We start from the raw sequence: 19,136 nt of genomic DNA, 5'->3' as shown, positions 1-19,136 counted from the left end.
AGTTTTCAAATAAACGCTAGATTATCGATAGTATATGTGTACTTATGCACGCTACGGAAGCGGGCTGAAAAATCGATTATCTTATTTCCTGATCAGCGAGCACACACACACACACACACACATAGGGCAGGGCACACATTGATATATCTGTGAAAAAAGCTCTGATTACCCTAAGACTGGTAAAATAGATTCCTTACCTCAGATCAGATGTTATCCAAAAAGATTATTCCAATTCCTGATCGCCATTCCAAATATCGATCGCGTTTATTGATTCAGCATTGGGTGCTGGAAATACATAATCCACGCTGTTCTGAGGGTCGGGGAAGACTTGGATCTCTTCAGATGCCTCGCCGGAGAGTAACATGAGGAGGCTGGACCCACCAAGTTACTCTTGATAAAAAAAAACCTTTACAGACAACATTGAGACAGCTTCCTGACACATCTCCATCCAAACTCTTGGAAGAACTCATTGAAATCTCATCTGATACCACCTGGAGAGCTAGTTTCAGAGTGTGGTGCTGAGTACCAAGTATCTCATGATGCAGCAGTTAAGGTGTTGATACCATTCAGCACCACATATCTGTGTGAAGCTGGCTTTTCATCCATGACAGCTCTGAAAACAAAATATAGGGCCAAGTTGAGCCTTGAGGATGACATGCGTGTTGCCTTGTCAAAGACTGACAGCAATAAAGACTGTTTGCTTATTTCCTATGTTCGCTTTGTAAATTCTCAGTCACTGAGTGAATATCTGCTGTTTTGCAAATATGTCAAAAACAGAGCGACAGCTGATGAGCTCTTCAAAATTATTGACAGTTACCTGACAGAACATGGACTGAAATGGGAGAACTGTGTGGGCTTTTGCTCTGACGGTGCGCAGGCCATGGCAGGGAAAAGGAGGGGGCTACAGGCGCTCATCAAGGGGGTCTCGCCAAACGCGCAATGGATGCACTGTAAATTCACAGAGAGGCGCCAGCGTCAAGACAGCTTAGCCCTGAGCTGAATGAGGTTTTGACATAAGTTATAAACGTGGTCAATTTCATCAAAACCCGAGCCCTGAAAGCGCGCCTGTTCTCTGCGCTGTGTGAGGAGATGGGAGCTGACCATTCTGCAGTGCTGTTTCACAGCGAGGCAAGGTGGCTCTCGCGAGGGAAGGTGTTGTCAATTTGAAAGGTCACGATATTGGTGTTATTTCAATAAATTTAAACATGGCCCATTTCATGACTATTTTGTTGGGGCAAGGGGGGGGGGGGGGGGGGGGGGGGGCCCAAGATATTTTGGTCCGCCAAAGGGGGGCCTGACAGAAAAAGTTTGAGAAGCACTGGTATAGGGGGTGAGGAGGTCTGCTAGGTAAGCAGGGGCCTTACCATTAAGGGCTTTGTAGACTAATACAGGAGGACCTTGAAGTCTATTCTGAAGCGCACCGGGAGCCAGTGGAGGGAGGCAAGTACAGGGGTGATGTGAGCTCTCTTCCGGGTACATCCTTGTTTCTGAGCCTCTCTTTAATCTGACCTTTCAGCAAAAGATTGCGATGCAGGCCGAGCTGGTACGGCTGGAGAAGATGATGGCTCTGGTCTCTGAGGCGCTGCAAGAGAAGGAAGGTTCCCCCACGGCCTGGGTTCCCTCAGGAAGATCCTCTGGTACATACAGCTGTTCCATTCCAATATACTATACTAGTGATGCACGATATATGGTAATTGTTTTACACATCGGTATCGTTCCAATATCAAGATAGGGCCGATATTAGAAATAATAATAATAATAATTTTTTATAATTTTTTTGGTCTTATATAGTTTCAAAATATCAGTAATTTCTGAAAATAAGTTACAAAAGTAAAAAAAAAAAAAAAAAAAATGCGTTTTGGAAAATAGCTCATTATTTGATTATCATAAAAAAGTGTTTTCTATACAGAGATATCGACATCGGTAAATATCGGTATCGGCCAGAACAGCAATATTAATATTGGTTATCGGTATCTGCCACGCCACAATTTTCACATCGGTGCATCACTATACTATACTTAACCTGTTCCACACGATGTGAAAATCTGCATAAAATATATACCTAGGTAAATGGAATATTGCTCCACTTCTACAAGGGCTATTTGCATATTCTTGGTATCTAGGTACATCTATGGACCTCAGGGAATGTATTCACAGTGTCAGAAATATTGTGTCTATTACTAGGCTTGCTTAAATTGTGATGAAACAAAGGAGAATATGAATTATGATTTTTCTTTGCATCTTTGACAGTGAATAACACCATGATAATAATGACCGAACTTAAAAAAACTGCCACTGATGTTGTTCAGTACCCTCTTGAGATCATGTGTACAAAAATCTAAGGAAATTAATAAAGGGAAGATGATAGGTGATAAGAAGAATAGATGCTTATACATTACCTTATTATAGCCAATTCGCACATTTATATATATATATACATATATTATCTTTCAAATGCCCGAGTTCAATTTGGATTTATTATCACCAGGCGTGCATAAGAACAGATAATGATATCTACTGTAATCTAGTGTACTTTTTTATTTTCCCCACAGTGCAATCGTTTTGAAACTAATTTCAGATCGAATTGTTCCTACATGCTAACAATAGGGAGGAGAAACTAACTGCGTTTCAATATTTGTCAAAAACGTTACCTTTTGTGGCTTATTATCGCGAATCATAACAATTATTGATATGATTCATTCAGAACGCTGAACTTTTAACCACCATAGTATGTGACAGGAAGTGTAGATCGGAAAAAATCCAACAAAAGTAAAAAATAAAACAAAGTATAAATATTAGTGCTGTCAAACGATTAAAATATTTAACTCGATTAATCGCATGATTGTCCATAGTTAACTCGCGATTAATCGCAAATTAATCGCATTAAAAAAAATGTATACCTTAAACAGATCTTTTTCAAGTTCCAAGTTTTAATACTCTTATCAACATGCGAGTCAACAAATGCTTGCTTTGTGCAGCCATTTAACACAAAAGGATGACCCTCATGCATTGCAAATTTGCATCAAATTCAAAACAGAGTGATGCACAAAATAACTTAAAAGAAAAGAATAATTTAAAACAATGAATAAAGTGTGCATGAAATAATAGGGGAAAGAAAACGTTAGGAACTTGTTACATTCACACACACAAGGGCTGATTAATCACACACCCCCCTCTCTCCCTCACACACACACTCTCCCAGCTCTTTTTCTCTTTTGCCCCTTCCTCATCTCTCTCACCCCCCTCTCTCTCTATATCTCACACACACACACACACACACACACACACACACACACACACACACACACACACACACACACACACACACACACACACACACACACACACACACACACACACACACACACACACACACACACTTCAGAAACAAACATAGTATCAATGAGAGCATCAATAATACACCTGAGTGAAGTCTAGTAAAAAAAAAAAAAAAAAAAAAAATGTTTTAGTTAATCTTGAGTTAAAAAAATTAGTGGCATTAATAGAATCGGGAGTTAACGCGATATTAACGCGATATATTTGACAGCCTTAATAAATATATATATAATTTTTTTTTACCTCCTATAATAGTGGGGGTCGCGGCTCTCTGACACTGTTATTTCGGGGGTCGCGGCCTGAAAACGTTGGGAACCCCTGACGTAGAGGACGACATGACCTAACACGAGATGTTTTTGCTTTCGTCCGTTCAGGCCTCGACCTCCACGCGACACTGCCGTGCGGACAGGCCACGGACGCCTCGCGTTGTGCCAGGTAAGCAGAGTGTGCCGGTGAGGTCAGGGGTCGTAGCGCCACGGCCTGCGCTGAGACCCGGCGAAGTGACGGACGCCTCGCGTCACACATGACACTCGCTCTCTTCCAGGGGGCCTGTATACATTGTTAATACATTTTAAATGGAGCTATATATTTCAGTGAACGCAGCCTTTTGGAACCGAACAATAACTCCAGTGAAGTGGCATGTAATTGCCTCTCCCTTCTTTTCTCATCTCGTGGCGGCAAGGAGGAAGTTGGCTTAGCATCTGTGCGTTTGGGTAAGAAGCCTCGCTCCTCACGGGGGTGATGCATCTCGAGAGGACAGGCGGATAATCTCCCTAATGAAGCCGGAATCTGCTTATTGTAGAATAAAAGTCATTAGTGGCTGCGTCTTATTTGTCATTTAGAGCACTTAAGACACTTAGAGGGAGACTTGTGTTGCCACAGCAATTCATCTCTCCCGCTTGACTGTCACCCCCCCCCCCCCCCCCCCCCCCCCCCCCCCCCCCCCCCATTTACCCATTCCCCATGCAACCTCGCTCTCCTTGCAGGGATCTAAGTGCTGTTCTCTCTGGGGTGGAGAGAACGAGAGGGAAGGGGGGGGGGGTTGTTATATGAGACTTTGATTTCGTTTTGTACTCCTTAAAAATAAAAAAAGCCTTTACGAAGCACATTTGGTGGAAATTGTAAAGAATGGGTTTAGAAAGTTTTCCTTCACTCAGCTGGTATGATGCAGGTAATTTGAATGTAGGCATGCTGCCAATACTGGTAATCATCAGGGCTGTAGAGAGTTCCAGAGATGAACACAGGAGAGACGAGGCAGCGCGAGAAACTACAAAGTCAGTCACGTCACGTGAAACACTTGTCGCTTGTCGGACGCTATGTTTTATAAATCAGTTCAACGTGTCTTTTTATTCACCCCCCCCAGTCGCTCCATGCAGGCTGATTCTTCTCTCTCTCCCCAGGGAAGCTGCTCTAGGCAGGGGGAGAACCCCCAGCCCTTCGCCCTCTGGTTCAGGAGCCGCTGAGGGCCTCGGGCCCACCCCTCCCCAGCACACGGGTAAGACCACCGGCATCCTGACGGATCTAAACAACCCGTTGTTCATATTATCAAAACCATTTATTTAATCTACTCATTTTATGACCCTTGGCTACGTGGGTAGGGCTCCGGGCTCAGAAAGTAGTGTTGTTGTCCAGTACGGGGCGCTCTGTCCTCTGGACCTGGCAGTAATATTATTAATAATAATAACAATAATAATAATAATAATAATAATAATAATAATAATAATAATAATAATAATAATAATAATAATAATAATAATAACACTTTATTTGTATAGAACCTTTCATATAATAATTGCAGCCCAAAGTGCTTCACAGCAGTAAAATAGATGTACAATTAGCATAAAATAGACAGAATAAAAGTAGTGCAGAGAATAAGAAAAAGGGTAAAAGCAATTCAGGTAACAACAATACAAATATCAAATATTGATTGATGAGAACCAAACGAGCAATTAAATTTAACAAATATTCGTCCCTGTTTGATACCCACAAGGATAGGATGTAGTTTGTGTTCTCATCAGAAAGGTTGTCCTCAGGGAAAGTTGAAAACATAATTATTTTATTCAATAATCCTCCTATGAAAATAATTATAGCACTTCTGTCATGTTCATCCACACTGAACAGATAATTTTTTCTTCCTGTTTGATACCCACACAGTTTAAAACCTGACAGTCTTTCTTCCTGCTTGATACCCACACAGTTCAAAGTCAAAGTCAGCTTTATTGTCACTTCTCATAATGTCAAGACATACAGAGAAATTAAATTGCGTTTCCCCCTTCCCACGGTGTATATAAAAAAATATCTAATATAAACATAAAGTAACATATATAGGACACTATAAACATAAGTAATAAAGGAGACATGATGTACATACACTATACTGCAGGACTACAGTATAAACAGTGGCTAAAAAAATGATTGAAATAAATATAGGAGGTAAAAGATAACTTAGTGCAAATCTTTTTTAGCTGCAGTGGTACATAGTAAGTATAACAAATAATGGCAGTATAATACAATAATGGCAGTAAAGTGGCAGTGAGATGATAGATATGGCAGTAAACTAATATAATGTAAACTAAAATAATGGCAGTAAAGTGGCAGTGAGTTTGTGAAGTGGCAGTGTGATTCTGTGTGTGTGTCAGTGTGGGGGGGGTGTTCTTAGTCCTGGTTCTGTGGTGGCAGTGAGAGAAACCTGACAGTCTTTCTTCCTGTTCAATACCCACACAGTTTAAAACCTGATAGTCTGTCTTCCTTTTCTATACCCACAGTTTAAAACCTGACAGTCTTTCTTCCTGTTCTATACCCACACAGTTTAAATCCTGACAGTCTTTCTTCCTGTTCTATACCAACAGTTTAAAACCTGACAGTCTTTCTTCCTGTTTGATACCTACACAGTTTAAAACCTGACAGTCTTTCTTCCTGTTTGATACCTACACAGTTTAAAACCTGACAGTCTTTCTTCCTGTTTGATACCTACCTACATACCGTAATTTTCGCACTATAAGCCGCAGCAGCTAAATTGAATGATGTTTACATATATAAGCCGCACTGGACTATAAGCTGCAGGTGTTTTAATGTTTAATTACCATATGTAAGGGTTCGTGCACAGAGGGGATTGTCGGGAAAGAGATGGCTGTTTGAGGAAGCTCCCATTTATTAACATTTTTGTTTAAACAGGAACGATAGCCAGTTAGCCAGCGCCGGGTACAGTAGGTACCAACGTTAGCTCTCATAACAATAGCCAGTTAGCCAGCGCCAGGTACATATAGGTACCAACGTTAGCTCTCATAACGATAGCCAGTTAGCCAGCGCCAGGTACATATAGGTACCAACGTTAGCTCTCATAACGATAGCCAGTTAGCCAGCGCCAGGTACATATAGGTACCAACGTTAGCTCTCATAACGATAGCCAGTTAGCCAGCGCCGGGTACAGTAGGTACCAACGTTAGCTCTCATAACGATAGCCAGTTAGCCAGCGCCAGGTACATATAGGTACCAACGTTAGCTCTCATAACGATAGCCAGTTAGCCAGCGCCAGGTACATATAGGTACCAACGTTAGCTCTCATAACGATAGCCAGTTAGCCAGCGCTAGCCAGCACCTGCGAAATCCAATGCCAAACTGATGATATCAGGAGCTATCAGTAGCTAGATAACATTAGACAACGCCTCATGTATTAATAAACTAAAGTGAATAGTTCGTTGACTGGGTCATTTTGTTTAATGCTTCAGTTATGTTGAAAGAGGAGCTCTGAGCTGCTCATGCACTCCTCTTGCCGTAATGGTTTGTTGACGTGGTTATGTGAGGCGGAGGAGCAGGGGCAAGGCGTGCACTGCTGCAGCAGATTTAGGAGTCTGATCTGACGGTCACAGAGCTGAGGGAGTGTGCCCAGTTAGCTGTAAAAATCGCTAGATTAGCCGCACCGTTATATAAGCCGCAGGGTCGAAAAATGGGGGGGAAAAGCCACGGCTTATAGTCCGAAAATTACGGTAGTGTGGGATCGCAAGAAAGGATGAAACGGGAGACGGTAGTCGAGTCTTTCCTTTACTTCCCAACATAAATTACATACATCAAACAGAGTGCAGAGGCGTTTAACGTTACTACTTCAAAGTGACAGCAGCCAGCTGACAGCTGACAGGTGACCTAATATACGTCACCAAATACCCACACCGTTCCCAGAATCCCCAGGCTTAAAGGAGCATTCCTCTGCTCCTCAAGTCCAGTGAATGTCTGCACCAATTGTGCGTGATAAGTGTCACCACACAGGCCCCCCCAGAATTCACAATAACCCCCCAAAAGATCATCCACAGTCAACGAGGCGGGGGGCGGATCAGGCGCCCAAAACTAGTCCGTATCACCCGTGCAGGGGTAGAGGTGGGGATTGGGGCGTGTGGGGGGGATTCAGGAGATATGAGATGACTAGAGGGAAAAGCAGTTGGCAGGGGCCGGGCAGGGGGTCGTCCACGCCGCGGGGGCCGGGCCAGTTCAACTGGCCTGTCTAGGTCCAAATGGGCAGGCTTGAGCCGGTCGACCGATACCCGCTCTGACCGTCCTCCAATGTCCACCATGAAGTTCTTAGGCCCCGCCTCCAGGACGCGAAAAGGGCCATCGTAAGGGGGCTGCAGAGGAGTACGGTGGCTGTCATGGCGAATGAAAACATACCTGGCTGACTGCAGATCCCTAGGCATGTAGGACTGCGGGAGGCAGTGCTGGGAAGTTGGGACTGGGGTGAAAGCACCGGCGCCATCCCTGAGCACAGTCCGAGATGAGGTGACCGACCAGGGAGCCTCGGCATCCGGGAGGAACTCCCCAGGGACTCGCAGCGGCTGTCCGTACACCAGCTCAGCAGCCGAGGCCTGCAGGTCTTCTTTGGGGGCGGAGCGCAGGCCAAGCATGACCCAGGGAAGCCGGTCGACCCAGTTGCAGTCCGTAAGGCTGGCCCGCAGAGCAGCCTTCATAGAGCGGTGAAACCGTTCACACAAGCCGTTGCCCTGTGGGTTGTAGGCTGTGGTGCGGTGGAGCTTCACTCCCAGGCCCTCGGCGACTGCAGTCCAGAGCCCGGACGTAAACTGTGGGCCCCGGTCGGATGTGAGATCAGATGGTGTGCCAAAACGGGCTACCCAGGACCCAATGAACGCCCGGGCCACCTCGGCGGATGTGGTCGATGTCAGCGGGACCACCTCCGGCCACCTAGTGGTTCTGTCCACCATGGTGAGGAGGTGAGTGAACCCGTGGGAGGGGGGCAGGGGACCCACCAGGTCCACATTGACATGGTCAAAGCGCCTCTCCGGCACGAGAAACGGTGCCAAGGGGGCTTTGGTGTGACGGTGTATCTTTGCACGCTGGCACGCCACGCAGGAGCCGGCCCAGGCTGCGATGTCCTTCCTGAGGCCATGCCAGACGAATTTAGCACTGACCAGCTTAGTTGACGCCTTCACCCCAGGGTGCGACAGGCCATGGATGGCTTCGAATACCTGCCGCCGCCAGCCAGCGGGAACCATCGGACGGGGCTGACCGGTGGAGACGTCGCAGAGGAGCGTGGTGTTGGCAATACCAACCTGCACATCCTCTAACCTTAGCCCAGTGTCGGCTGTTCGGTAGGCCTGCATGTCCTTGTCAGTGGCCTGGTCGGCAGCCATGGCAGCGTAGTCCAGTCCCAAGTGGACGGCCCCCACCACCGTCCGGGAGAGGCAGTCAGCGACGTAGTTGTCTTTACCTGCGACATGCCGTAAGTCCGTGGTAAACTCGGAGATGGCGGAGAGTTGGCGCTGCTGGCGCCCTGACCACGGCTCGGTGGCCTTGGCCATGGCGAAGGTGAGTGGCTTGTGATCCACAAAGGCAGTAAACCGTCGGCCCTCCAGCAGGAATCTGAAGTGCCTGATGGCCAGGAAGAGGCCTAGGAGCTCCCGGTCAAAGGTGCTGTACTTTCTTTCATTGTCCCGCAGCTGGCGACTGAAGAAAGCAAGCGGTTGCCAGCCCCCCCCCACCCACTGTTCGTACACTGCCCCCACTGCGTAGTCTGAGGCGTCAGTTGTGAGGGCGATAGGGGCGGTAGGAAATGGGTGTGCCAGTAATGCGGCATTGGCCAGTGCAGTTTTAGCGCCCAAAAAAGCGTCGTCGGTACACAGGGACCAGTCCACCTCGGCCTTGGGGTCCTTACCACGCAGGGCCTCATACAAGGGGCGCATGAGGTGAGCAGCACGGGGAATGAACCTGTTGTAGAAGTTCACCATGCCTAGGAACTCCTGCAGGGACTTCACGGTGCGGGGGCGTGGAAAGCTGGCAACGGCGTCCACCCTGGCAGGTAGCGGAACGGCTCCCTCTGCTGAGACCCTGTGCCCGAGGAAATCAATAGACGACCGGCCGAACTGGCACTTGGCGGGGTTAACAATGAGCCCATGTGCACTGAGCCGCTCAAACAACTGCCTGAGATGTGTCAGGTGCTCCTCTGCAGACGTGCTGGCTACGAGAATGTCGTCCAAGTATACGAACATGAATGCCATATCCCGCAGCACCGAGTCCATCAGTCGCTGGAAAGTCTGTGCCGCCCCCTTGAGGCCAAAGGGCATCCGCAGAAACTCGAACAGGCCAAAAGGAGTGATGACCGCCGTCTTGGGAACGTCCCGTGGGTGAACTGGTACCTGGTGGTATCCCCGCACCAAGTCCACCTTGGAAAAGATGGTGGTCCCCGCCAGGTGGGCGGAGAAGTCCTGTATATGCGGGACGGGGTACCGGTCCGGGGTCGTGGCGTTGTTTAGGCGTCGGAAATCTCCACAGGGACGCCACCCACCATCAGCCTTAGTGACCATATGCAGGGGGGAGGCCCACGGACTGTCAGAACGGCGCACAATTCCAAGGCGTTCCATGGTTGCAAATTCCTCCCTGGCAATGGAGAGCTTAGCTGGGTCAAGGCGCCGAGCACGTGCATAGACCGGGGGACCGACAGTGGCTATATAGTGCTCCACGCCATGCTTAGCGACTGCTGAGGAAAATGTAGGCGTGGTGAGGATAGGGAACTCCGCTAGGAGGCGCTGATATATATCCCCAGCAGCAAGCATGTTGGACAGACCTAGTGTCCCTGGCCATCCCAGCGTGCACGGGTAGGTAGCGAAGGAGACAGCATCGATCAGGCGACAGTTTGTAATGTCCACTAGCAGCCTGAACGCACACAGGAAGTCCGCGCCGAGGAGAGGAACTGACACAGCGGCCATGACAAACTCCCACCCGAAACGGCGCCCGCCAAAACACACCTCTACATACCGGGTTCCGTAGGTACGTATAGGCGTGCCATTAGCAGCGTCCATGGGGGGACCGTGGCCCCCAGCCATAGTGTCCACAGCTGTAGCAGGCAGGATGCTGCGTTGCGCGCCCGAGTCGACTAGTAGTCGCCGGCCAAATAAGGTGTCCTTAATAAATAGCAGCCTGCTGCCTCCGCCAACGCTCATGGCTGTTAATGAGCATTGGCCCTGGCGTTTCCCTGGTCACTGTAATTGCACGGTGGGCGACACTGTTTGGCCCTGGCGCCAAACCGGTTATGGAAATAACACCATCCACTGTTACCCTGGCGACGGGCAGTCACTGCTGCAGCGGCGTCCGCAGCGTCCACTAGGTGGGTAGGTGGGTGGTAGGCTGGAAGCAGCGCATGCACAAACTGCTGCCGGTTGGCGAGATAAATCCTGTCCGCTTCGGCAGCCAGCGCGCGGTAGTCCTTGGTGAAGGAGACGGGAGAGCTGGCCAGGGCGGTGCGCACAGGCGCTGGGAGCTGACGCATGAAAACATGCTTAAACAAAAAAGAGGGATCTGCCGAGCCCAAAACGGACAGCATCCTGTCCATCAGTTCGGACGGCTTGCCGTCGCCGAGGCCGTTAAGTGACAATAGACGATCCGCCTTTTCAATTTCCGACAGTTCAAATAATTGCAAAAGGAATGCCTTGATAGCGTCATATTTGCCGGCAGCTGGCGGGGCTTCCAGCAGCCCCATAGCGCAGGCCGTCGTCTGGGCATCCAATGCTGCTACCACATGATAATATTTCGTAACATCCTGTGTTATTCCTCTCAACTCGAACTGAGCTTCAATGTGTTGAAACCAGGGTCGAGGGCTGTGATGCCAGAAGTCGGGTAACTTAATTGCAGCGGCGTAGACAATGTTCACTTCTCCGTCCGTCATGATGTAATATTCACGTACTTCAGGTCACCAATGTGGGATCGCAAGAAAGGATGAAACGGGAGACGGTAGTCGAGTCTTTCCTTTACTTCCCAACATAAATTACATACATCAAACAGAGTGCAGAGGCGTTTAACGTTACTACTTCAAAGTGACAGCAGCCAGCTGACAGCTGACAGGTGACCTAATATACGTCACCAAATACCCACACCGTTCCCAGAATCCCCAGGCTTAAAGGAGCATTCCTCTGCTCCTCAAGTCCAGTGAATGTCTGCACCAATTGTGCGTGATAAGTGTCACCACAGTAGTTTAAAACCTGACAGTCTTTCTTCCTGTTTGATATAGACACAGTTTAAAACTAGGGATGGGCGTGCTAGAAAGAAAAAAAAGAATCGAAATTAGACATTTTTATGAATATATATATATATATATATTTTTTGTATGTATGTGTAAGATTATAACTGTTTCTTGGTCTCCTTAACACTTTCAGTGCCCAGCATCCACTTCAATGTTAGCATTAATATCGCCTAATCTATGTTTTAAATTATGTGTTTAATCTGCCCGTCGCTTATCAATGACTAATTTCCTGTCAACATTGTTGAAGCGGATTGTTTTTTTATCGGTTCATTTCCGTTTATAGCATTTTGAAAAGCCCTCGTTTAAATTCTTTTTTTAAAGATTCCATGATAATCGCCCTGTACTGTAATATTCTAGAACGTTGACATTTTTCGGCCTATTTATTAATCGTTTTCAAATAAACGCTAGATTATCGATAGTATATGTGTACGTATGCAAGCTGGTGCCGCGAGCTGAAAATCGATTCTCTTAGTTCCTGATCGCTCTTACAGTCAAACAGCCATATCACATATAGGGGAAAAGCTTATATCTCCGTGAAAACAGGTCTGATTATCCTAAGACTGGTAAAATAGATTCCTTACCTGAGATCAGATGGTATCCAAATGGATTATTCCAATTCCTGATCACCATTCCAAAAATCGATCCTTTTATTGATCCAACGTGTATACTGTAAAACACATATTACACGCTGTGCTGAGGGTCCAGAATGAATCTGATCGGCTCCGGTTACATGCGTGAGAAGTAAAATGTGGATTCCGGAGTTTTTTTTTCTCATCCATTTTCATTGAGTCCAATCCAAAAGGGTGCATTACCATCTGGGAGACGATAGGGGGCGCTTTTTTCACATCTGAGCGCCTGGCGGGGCAGGTTTACCAACGGTAGACTCGGTTGATGAAATATGAATTCGGATCGCTAATAAAAAAAATAAAACGAGAATTCTTGTGATGGGCATTCAGGGGGCGGGCTGATAACCCGAGATATCTTGTGATGGGCATTCAAAGTGTTACACATATGTGTCACCTCACAGCGCTTTGTGCCAGATCTCTACATTTTCATTTTTCAGATTATTCCAGATTGCTAAAGTACAGAATCTAAGCTTTCAAATGATGTGTCATATGTTGAAATCTGAGATTTTTTTTAACACGATGTGCTCAATTATAACTTGTAAACCTGGTTGTATTCTAGAATACTTAAGGGGGTGAAAGCCCTCTCAAAGGAAGGCCACTTTTCACACTTCAGACAAAGTGAGCTGGGGCGTCAACAAATCCCCCTCCAGCAACGCCCATCTCCTGCATAGCATTAACATAATTAAGTGCTGCCATGATAGTTCTCTCTCCTCAGGACCCCTGTCTCCCCAGGACCCCCTATCTGAAGTGTATAGGACTGTGAAGCTATGTACCCCCCTCCCCCCATGCTGCTTTGACACCAGAATTTCCCCAAGGGGATTAATAAAGGATCATCTTATCTTAGTAGGTAACATCACAATAAAAAATAAACAATTTTAAGAAGATAAAATAAAAGTCAATTTCTACAGAGTGTATGGATGAATGAATGAATGAATGAATGAATTTATTCACACACACACACGATACATTTACATGTGAGTATCCTCATGTGATATCAATGTCGCAAATTGTGTGCATGTGCCAGGTCTCCCAAGAAGCTATTTAAAGCTTTTGGAGGGAGCCTGAAGCTTTTGGAGGGAGCCTGAAAAAAAGGGTGTGTGTGTGTGTGTGTGTGTGTGTAATAACAACAAGTTTATAATCTCAGCACTGTATCTCTGTGTGTGTGTTGGGTCTTGAGGGGGTTGATTGAAAATGTTATTAACAGATTGCAGAATGGGTACAGTACAGTACAGCTCAATACACACAATTGTTAAGGGGATGCAGACCAGAGAAAGACTTTCGTCTTGTTTACATCAGGGTCCCCCATTTTCAATTCATCATAACATTGACATACATGACATACAGGTAGACAGTACTGTTACATCAGTGTCTAAGAGAGGTGATGAGCATCTTAAACTAGCTGTCAGCACATCAGTGTCTAGCTGGTGTGTGTGTTGGGTCTTGAGGGGGTTGGTTGAAAATGTTATTAACAGATTGCAGAATGGGTACAGTACAGTACAGCTCAATACACACAATTGTTAAGGGGATGCAGACCAGAGAAAGACTTTCGTCTTGTTTACATCAGGGTCCCCCATTTTCAATTCATCATAACATTGACATACATGACATACAGGTAGACAGTACTGCTACATCAGTGTCTAAGAGAGGTGATGAGCATCTTAAACTAGCTGTCAGCACATCAGTGTCTAGCTGGTGTGTGTGTTGGGTCTTGAGGGGGTTGGTTGAAAATGTTATTAACAGATTGCAGAATGGGTACAGTACAGCTCAATACACACAATTGTTAAGGGGATGCAGACCAGAGAAAGACTTTCGTCTTGTTTACATCAGGGTCCCCCATTTTCAATTCATCATAACATTGACATACATGACATACAGGTAGACAGTACTGCTACATCAGTGTCTAAGAGAGGTGATGAGCATCTTAAACTAGCTGTCAGCACATCAGTGTCTAGCTGGTGTGTGTGTTGGGTCTTGAGGGGGTTGGTTGAAAATGTTATTAACAGATTGCAGAATGGGTACAGTACAGTACAGCTCAATACACACAATTGTTAAGGGGATGCAGACCTCATATCCCTCCTAGTTACACATACACACAGTCCTCATATCCCTCCTAGTTACACATACTCTGTGCATGTTATGTAGCTCTCCACCTTGCTATCTGAAACAATAGCTATCAATATAACGTTAGCAACTTTAACTTGCTAGCTAGCTAACGCTAACGTTAATGTAGCATGAGCTCGTCGTAATAACACAATAAACGTGACATGGTTGGACTTGTGGTCGGCAGAAAAACTTGGTGTAGTTTTATCAAAGATGCGGAATTGTAAACATGCTACTGTAAACATAAACAAACATTCTTAAACTTACCCATGCAGACGCATCTCGACCGATCTCATAGTTAATTCCGTTGAATAGCGCGGTGTTTTCACCGGTGAGCAGAGACTGAATCAACTGGTTTAACAAAGTTCCTGTACTCGTTCATTAGATCCAATGCATTCATCTCTTTCTGATCCAGAGTGCAACCAGATGATAATCCCATTGAAAGTGTAAACAGCCAGTGCGTCGCTTCAAACACTCCCCCAATGTAAATCTCTGCGGGCTGCAGTCTAGGTTTGATTCACATGCAAATACAGTAATTACGCCCCCGTTTCATTGAAATAAAGTCCGTGAACAACCTAAATTTAAACACAGGATTGACACTATTTTAGATATTCTAACTGTTCGTTTTTATAGTAAACAAGTACTTATACATTCAATTTATAATAATGTGAAGAAAAGAAAAAAACACACAAAAAAAGAAGAAAACTTTAGAACGTCTAGCCGAGAAGGGGGCGGGCCGAGGTGTGGTCACAAGCGCTGCCAGGTGACACATATATACGTGAATGAACAAAAATAATATTTTCTTTTGTTTGTTTTTTTCCTTTTAGAGTAATACACAATCAATTGAGTATAGCATGCGATCAATCGATCTGGATTTTTCTTTAAAATGCCCGTCCCTATTTAAAACCTGACAGTCTTTCTTCCTGTTTGATACCTACAGTACACAGTTTAAAACTCTCAGAAACCTGCAGGGAAAGACTGTCTCTCAGTGAGGTTTTGACCATCCTCTCAGAAACCTGCAGGGAAAGATAGTCTATGGGGCGAATTCACAACGAATGGATTGCGCGGTGGTAATAGCACCCTTAACTGTGCGCGTTTAGTGCACGGTATCTGCTCCGTCTTTGCAAGCCATTCACTAAGGACATTGTGCGGATGAGATACTAGTAGGGATGTCCCCGACTAAGGATAAAAAAAAAGTATAATACCGGTATATATATATTTTTTTTTGTATCATTCCATTTGGGCTGTGGGGGGTGCTTAATGTCTGAAGGAGTCGACTGAAGGCTTCTTGTCCTCTGCAAAAGCATGCAATTGGTCCACTGATGGATACATCTTGATATTTGTCTAGTCTAGTGTGTTTATTAGATGGGTGAAATCCTCTTTCAGTGCCTCTGTGCCTGTTTTCGTAGGCAGTTAGCCTCTGGTATGCGTGCCATTGGGTGTTAGCCACGCCTCTTTTATTTTGGAAAGAATGATAAAAAAATATAGATATATATATAGATATATTATAATTTTTTTTATTCGACTAAGAGGTTGGCTAGTCGACTACGGCTCCTTTCGACCGATTAGTCGACTAATCGACTAATAGGGGTCAGCCCTAGATACTAGCCAGCGCAAACACGCCCATAGATGTGCAGTTTGCTCCTGATTTGCTCCAGCGCAGTTGGCTCGGAGCAGTCTGCACCTCCCAGCGCTGTTGGCAGATTTCAGGAAGGGGGGGAAATAAACCCGAAATGAGGCATAGACATAACAGTTTTTTTCACCACTTGTATTTCGTTTACTTCGTAATGTATAGAGCTTGCCTAGTTTGTATTTTAATGACACATTGCATCCTTTGTTATTGTCAGTATCTTTCGTCATTGCATCCGTCTGTCATGTCCTATTCCTATTGAATTTTTTACTTATAATTGTACTATATTCTATTGTACTATATTTAATTAATTTTATATCCCATTTAATTTTATTCAACCTCTTTATTTACAGTTGTCCAGCCCTGGCCTATATTTTATTTCATAGTTATTATATTCTATTGTGCTTAACTAACTTAGTTCATCCTCTTTATTGTATTATCTGTCTGTTAATGTCTGTACGACCAAAGCAAATTCCTTGTATGCAGTGATGGGAATAACGGCGTTATAAATAACGGCGTTACCAACGGCGTTACTTTTTTCAGTAACGAGTAATGGATTACTCTTCCAATCTTAATAACGCCATTACCGTTACTGCCAAAAAATGCGCTGCGTTACTATGATTGAAGCAGTTTTTTTCATCAGACCAACTAGATCTCTGCGCCGAGAGGCAATACTGTTCTTCCTTGGTTAGTGGGCGGTGCACGAGACAAGCGCATACATGCTGACGATTGGCTGAGGTTGAGTAAAGTGTCATGGTAAGCCAACCAGAGGTAGAGTTGGGCTGGGGTTCGAAAGCATGCATAGTAAGTCAACGAGAGTACATTTTTATTTTTATTTTTTTTTTTAATCTTTTTTCCCCTCCATTTTCCTCCGATTTTCTCCCATCCCAATGTTAGTCGTATCCCAATTCCCAATCCCCTTCCTGGTTGCTGCGCACTTACCCCCCACAGTCAGATAATCTGGGAGAGTGGAGGCTATCACGTGCTTCCTCCGACACACGTCCAGCCAATCAACCGCTTCTTTTCACCTGGCAGCGCGGATCCTCCCTGAGAGGGCGTAGCGTGTGGAAGGATCACACTATCCCACTCAGGTCCTATCCGCGCTTAGCAGGCGCCCCGACCGAACTGTAGGAGTCGCTGTTTACAACGACCCGGACCCACCCCGCCAGCTTCTCCCACCCTCTAATACAGCCAATTGTATTAGTGTGAACGGCCAGCCAAGCTGGTGACAACCCCGGAGCTGTGAGCTGGATTCGAACAGCAGCTCACAGCTCCGGGGTTGGTGACGAACGCAATCTCCGCTACGCCACCTAACCGCGAGTCCATGTACGTTTTGATAGTTTGTTTGGCGAGCCCAAATAATCCAAAACGAATCCAACGAACAACACAAGCGAGTCAGTCAACGAGAGACTGATCCATGAGAGTTTTTTGTTCACTCTTGTGTTTGTTGTGTTGCAGCGCAGGGCACTACAGCCTTATCAACATAGTGCTGCACTTCCTGGTTTAATAGCACAGTCTTCAGGTGCTCAGAGAGAGAGAGAGAACTAGAGAGATACAGAAAGAGTGAGAGACACACACAACACATCTGTTTTTTTGTTTTATTCGCACTACAATGAGTGTATACTGTATCTGTATGTCATGTATGTCTTAAATGTCATGATTAGATTAGTTTAGAGATGATTAGATTAGATTCTTATATCTATGTTGTGTATGTCATAAATGTCATTATGAATTGAAAATGGGGGACCCTGATGTAAACAAGACGAAAGTCTTTCTCTGGTCTGCATCCCCTTAACAATTGTGTGTATTGAGCTGTACTGTACGTACTGTACCCATTCTGCAATCTGTTAATTAAAATGTTCAATCGATCAATCAGTATATATTTGTTATTTATTTTTGGTATAGTGCTTAACAAGCATAATTTAATGTTGCCCAGTTGTGGCCTGTTGAGGGGCAATACATATCAAAAGTTCCAAAACATCTATTGTGTTTGTATTTGTATGATCCACACTATATAAACATAGTAATTATAATATCTACATACATGGCATTTGATTGGAGGCTAGGCTCACTTTGTCCACAGCAACATTAAAATAGTTTAGATTTGTGTATGTTTATGTTAAGAATTTACTTGAAAGTAACGCAATAGTTACTTTCTGAAGTAACTAGTTACTTTTATCATTTGTAACTGAGTACGTAATTTTGTTACTTTTTGGAAGAAGTAACTAGTAACTGTAACTAGTTCCTTTTTTAAAGTAACTTGCCCAACACTGCTTGTATGTGAAAACTACTTGGCAATAAAGACCTTTCTGATTCTGATTCTGATTAATTATTCCATCACCGCAAATCCGCCCCTCAATTAATATCGCTGCGGACAATGCATTGGGAACTTGTGTCCCACGACGAGACCTACCACGTGAATATTATTGCGAGGATGGGAATACGGGCGTGGGAGCTTGCGCAAAATCACCCATATTTTTCCACGTTGCGCGTGGCACTTTGTACCAAAAGTCAGCCGTTTCTACCCAAGCTCAGCCGTTTCTACCCAAGCTCAGCCGTTTCTACCCAAGCTCAGCCGTTTCTACACAACAGATCGCTGACGCTGTCGCGTCCCTGACGAAGACGGGCAGGAGCACTTGGATTGGTCCCCGGGCGCGGTACCTCGCCGACGCCCTGTCTGCTCCCGGCTGCCCTTGGGGGGAAGGACGACGGGATGGGTCAAGCGCAGAGCTCAAGCGCATCGGTGACCCTAAAAACAGTGCGTGTGTGTTCCTGTGTGTGTGTGCCGCCTATCGCTGCATGCCGAATAAAGACTTCTGAGTTAAGTCCTGCATTATATATTATTATTCTACCCAAGCTCAGCCGTTTCCAATCAAACTCGGCTGTCCTCAGAACATGTGGGGTTTTCTTTTCTTATTATTTATTT

At 45.4% G+C, this 19,136-nt stretch overlaps 1 protein-coding gene across 2 annotated transcripts in view; it reads left to right on the top strand.

Moving 5' to 3' along the window:
• The window catches only part of LOC311238588 (uncharacterized protein), a 62,436-nt gene that overhangs the window by 23,179 nt on the left and 20,121 nt on the right, over positions 1–19,136 (top strand). For both annotated transcript variants that reach the window (XR_014620383.1, XM_084326697.1), the window contains exons 7-9: positions 1,517–1,637; positions 3,711–3,771; positions 4,737–4,831. Coding sequence is in view for 1 of the 2 variants with exons in the window: in XM_084326697.1 (XP_084182823.1) it covers positions 1,517–1,637; positions 3,711–3,771; positions 4,737–4,831 (277 nt within the window). In the remaining variant the exon portion in view is untranslated. The remainder of the gene's footprint in view (positions 1–1,516; positions 1,638–3,710; positions 3,772–4,736; positions 4,832–19,136) is intronic.

This window comes from Notolepis coatsorum, assembly GCF_963971535.1.
Source record: "Notolepis coatsorum genome assembly, chromosome: 12".
NCBI lineage: Eukaryota > Metazoa > Chordata > Actinopteri > Aulopiformes > Paralepididae > Notolepis > Notolepis coatsorum.
The sequence above is the reverse complement of the archived record's forward strand: the minus strand, read 5'-3'. Positions and strand labels throughout refer to the sequence as shown.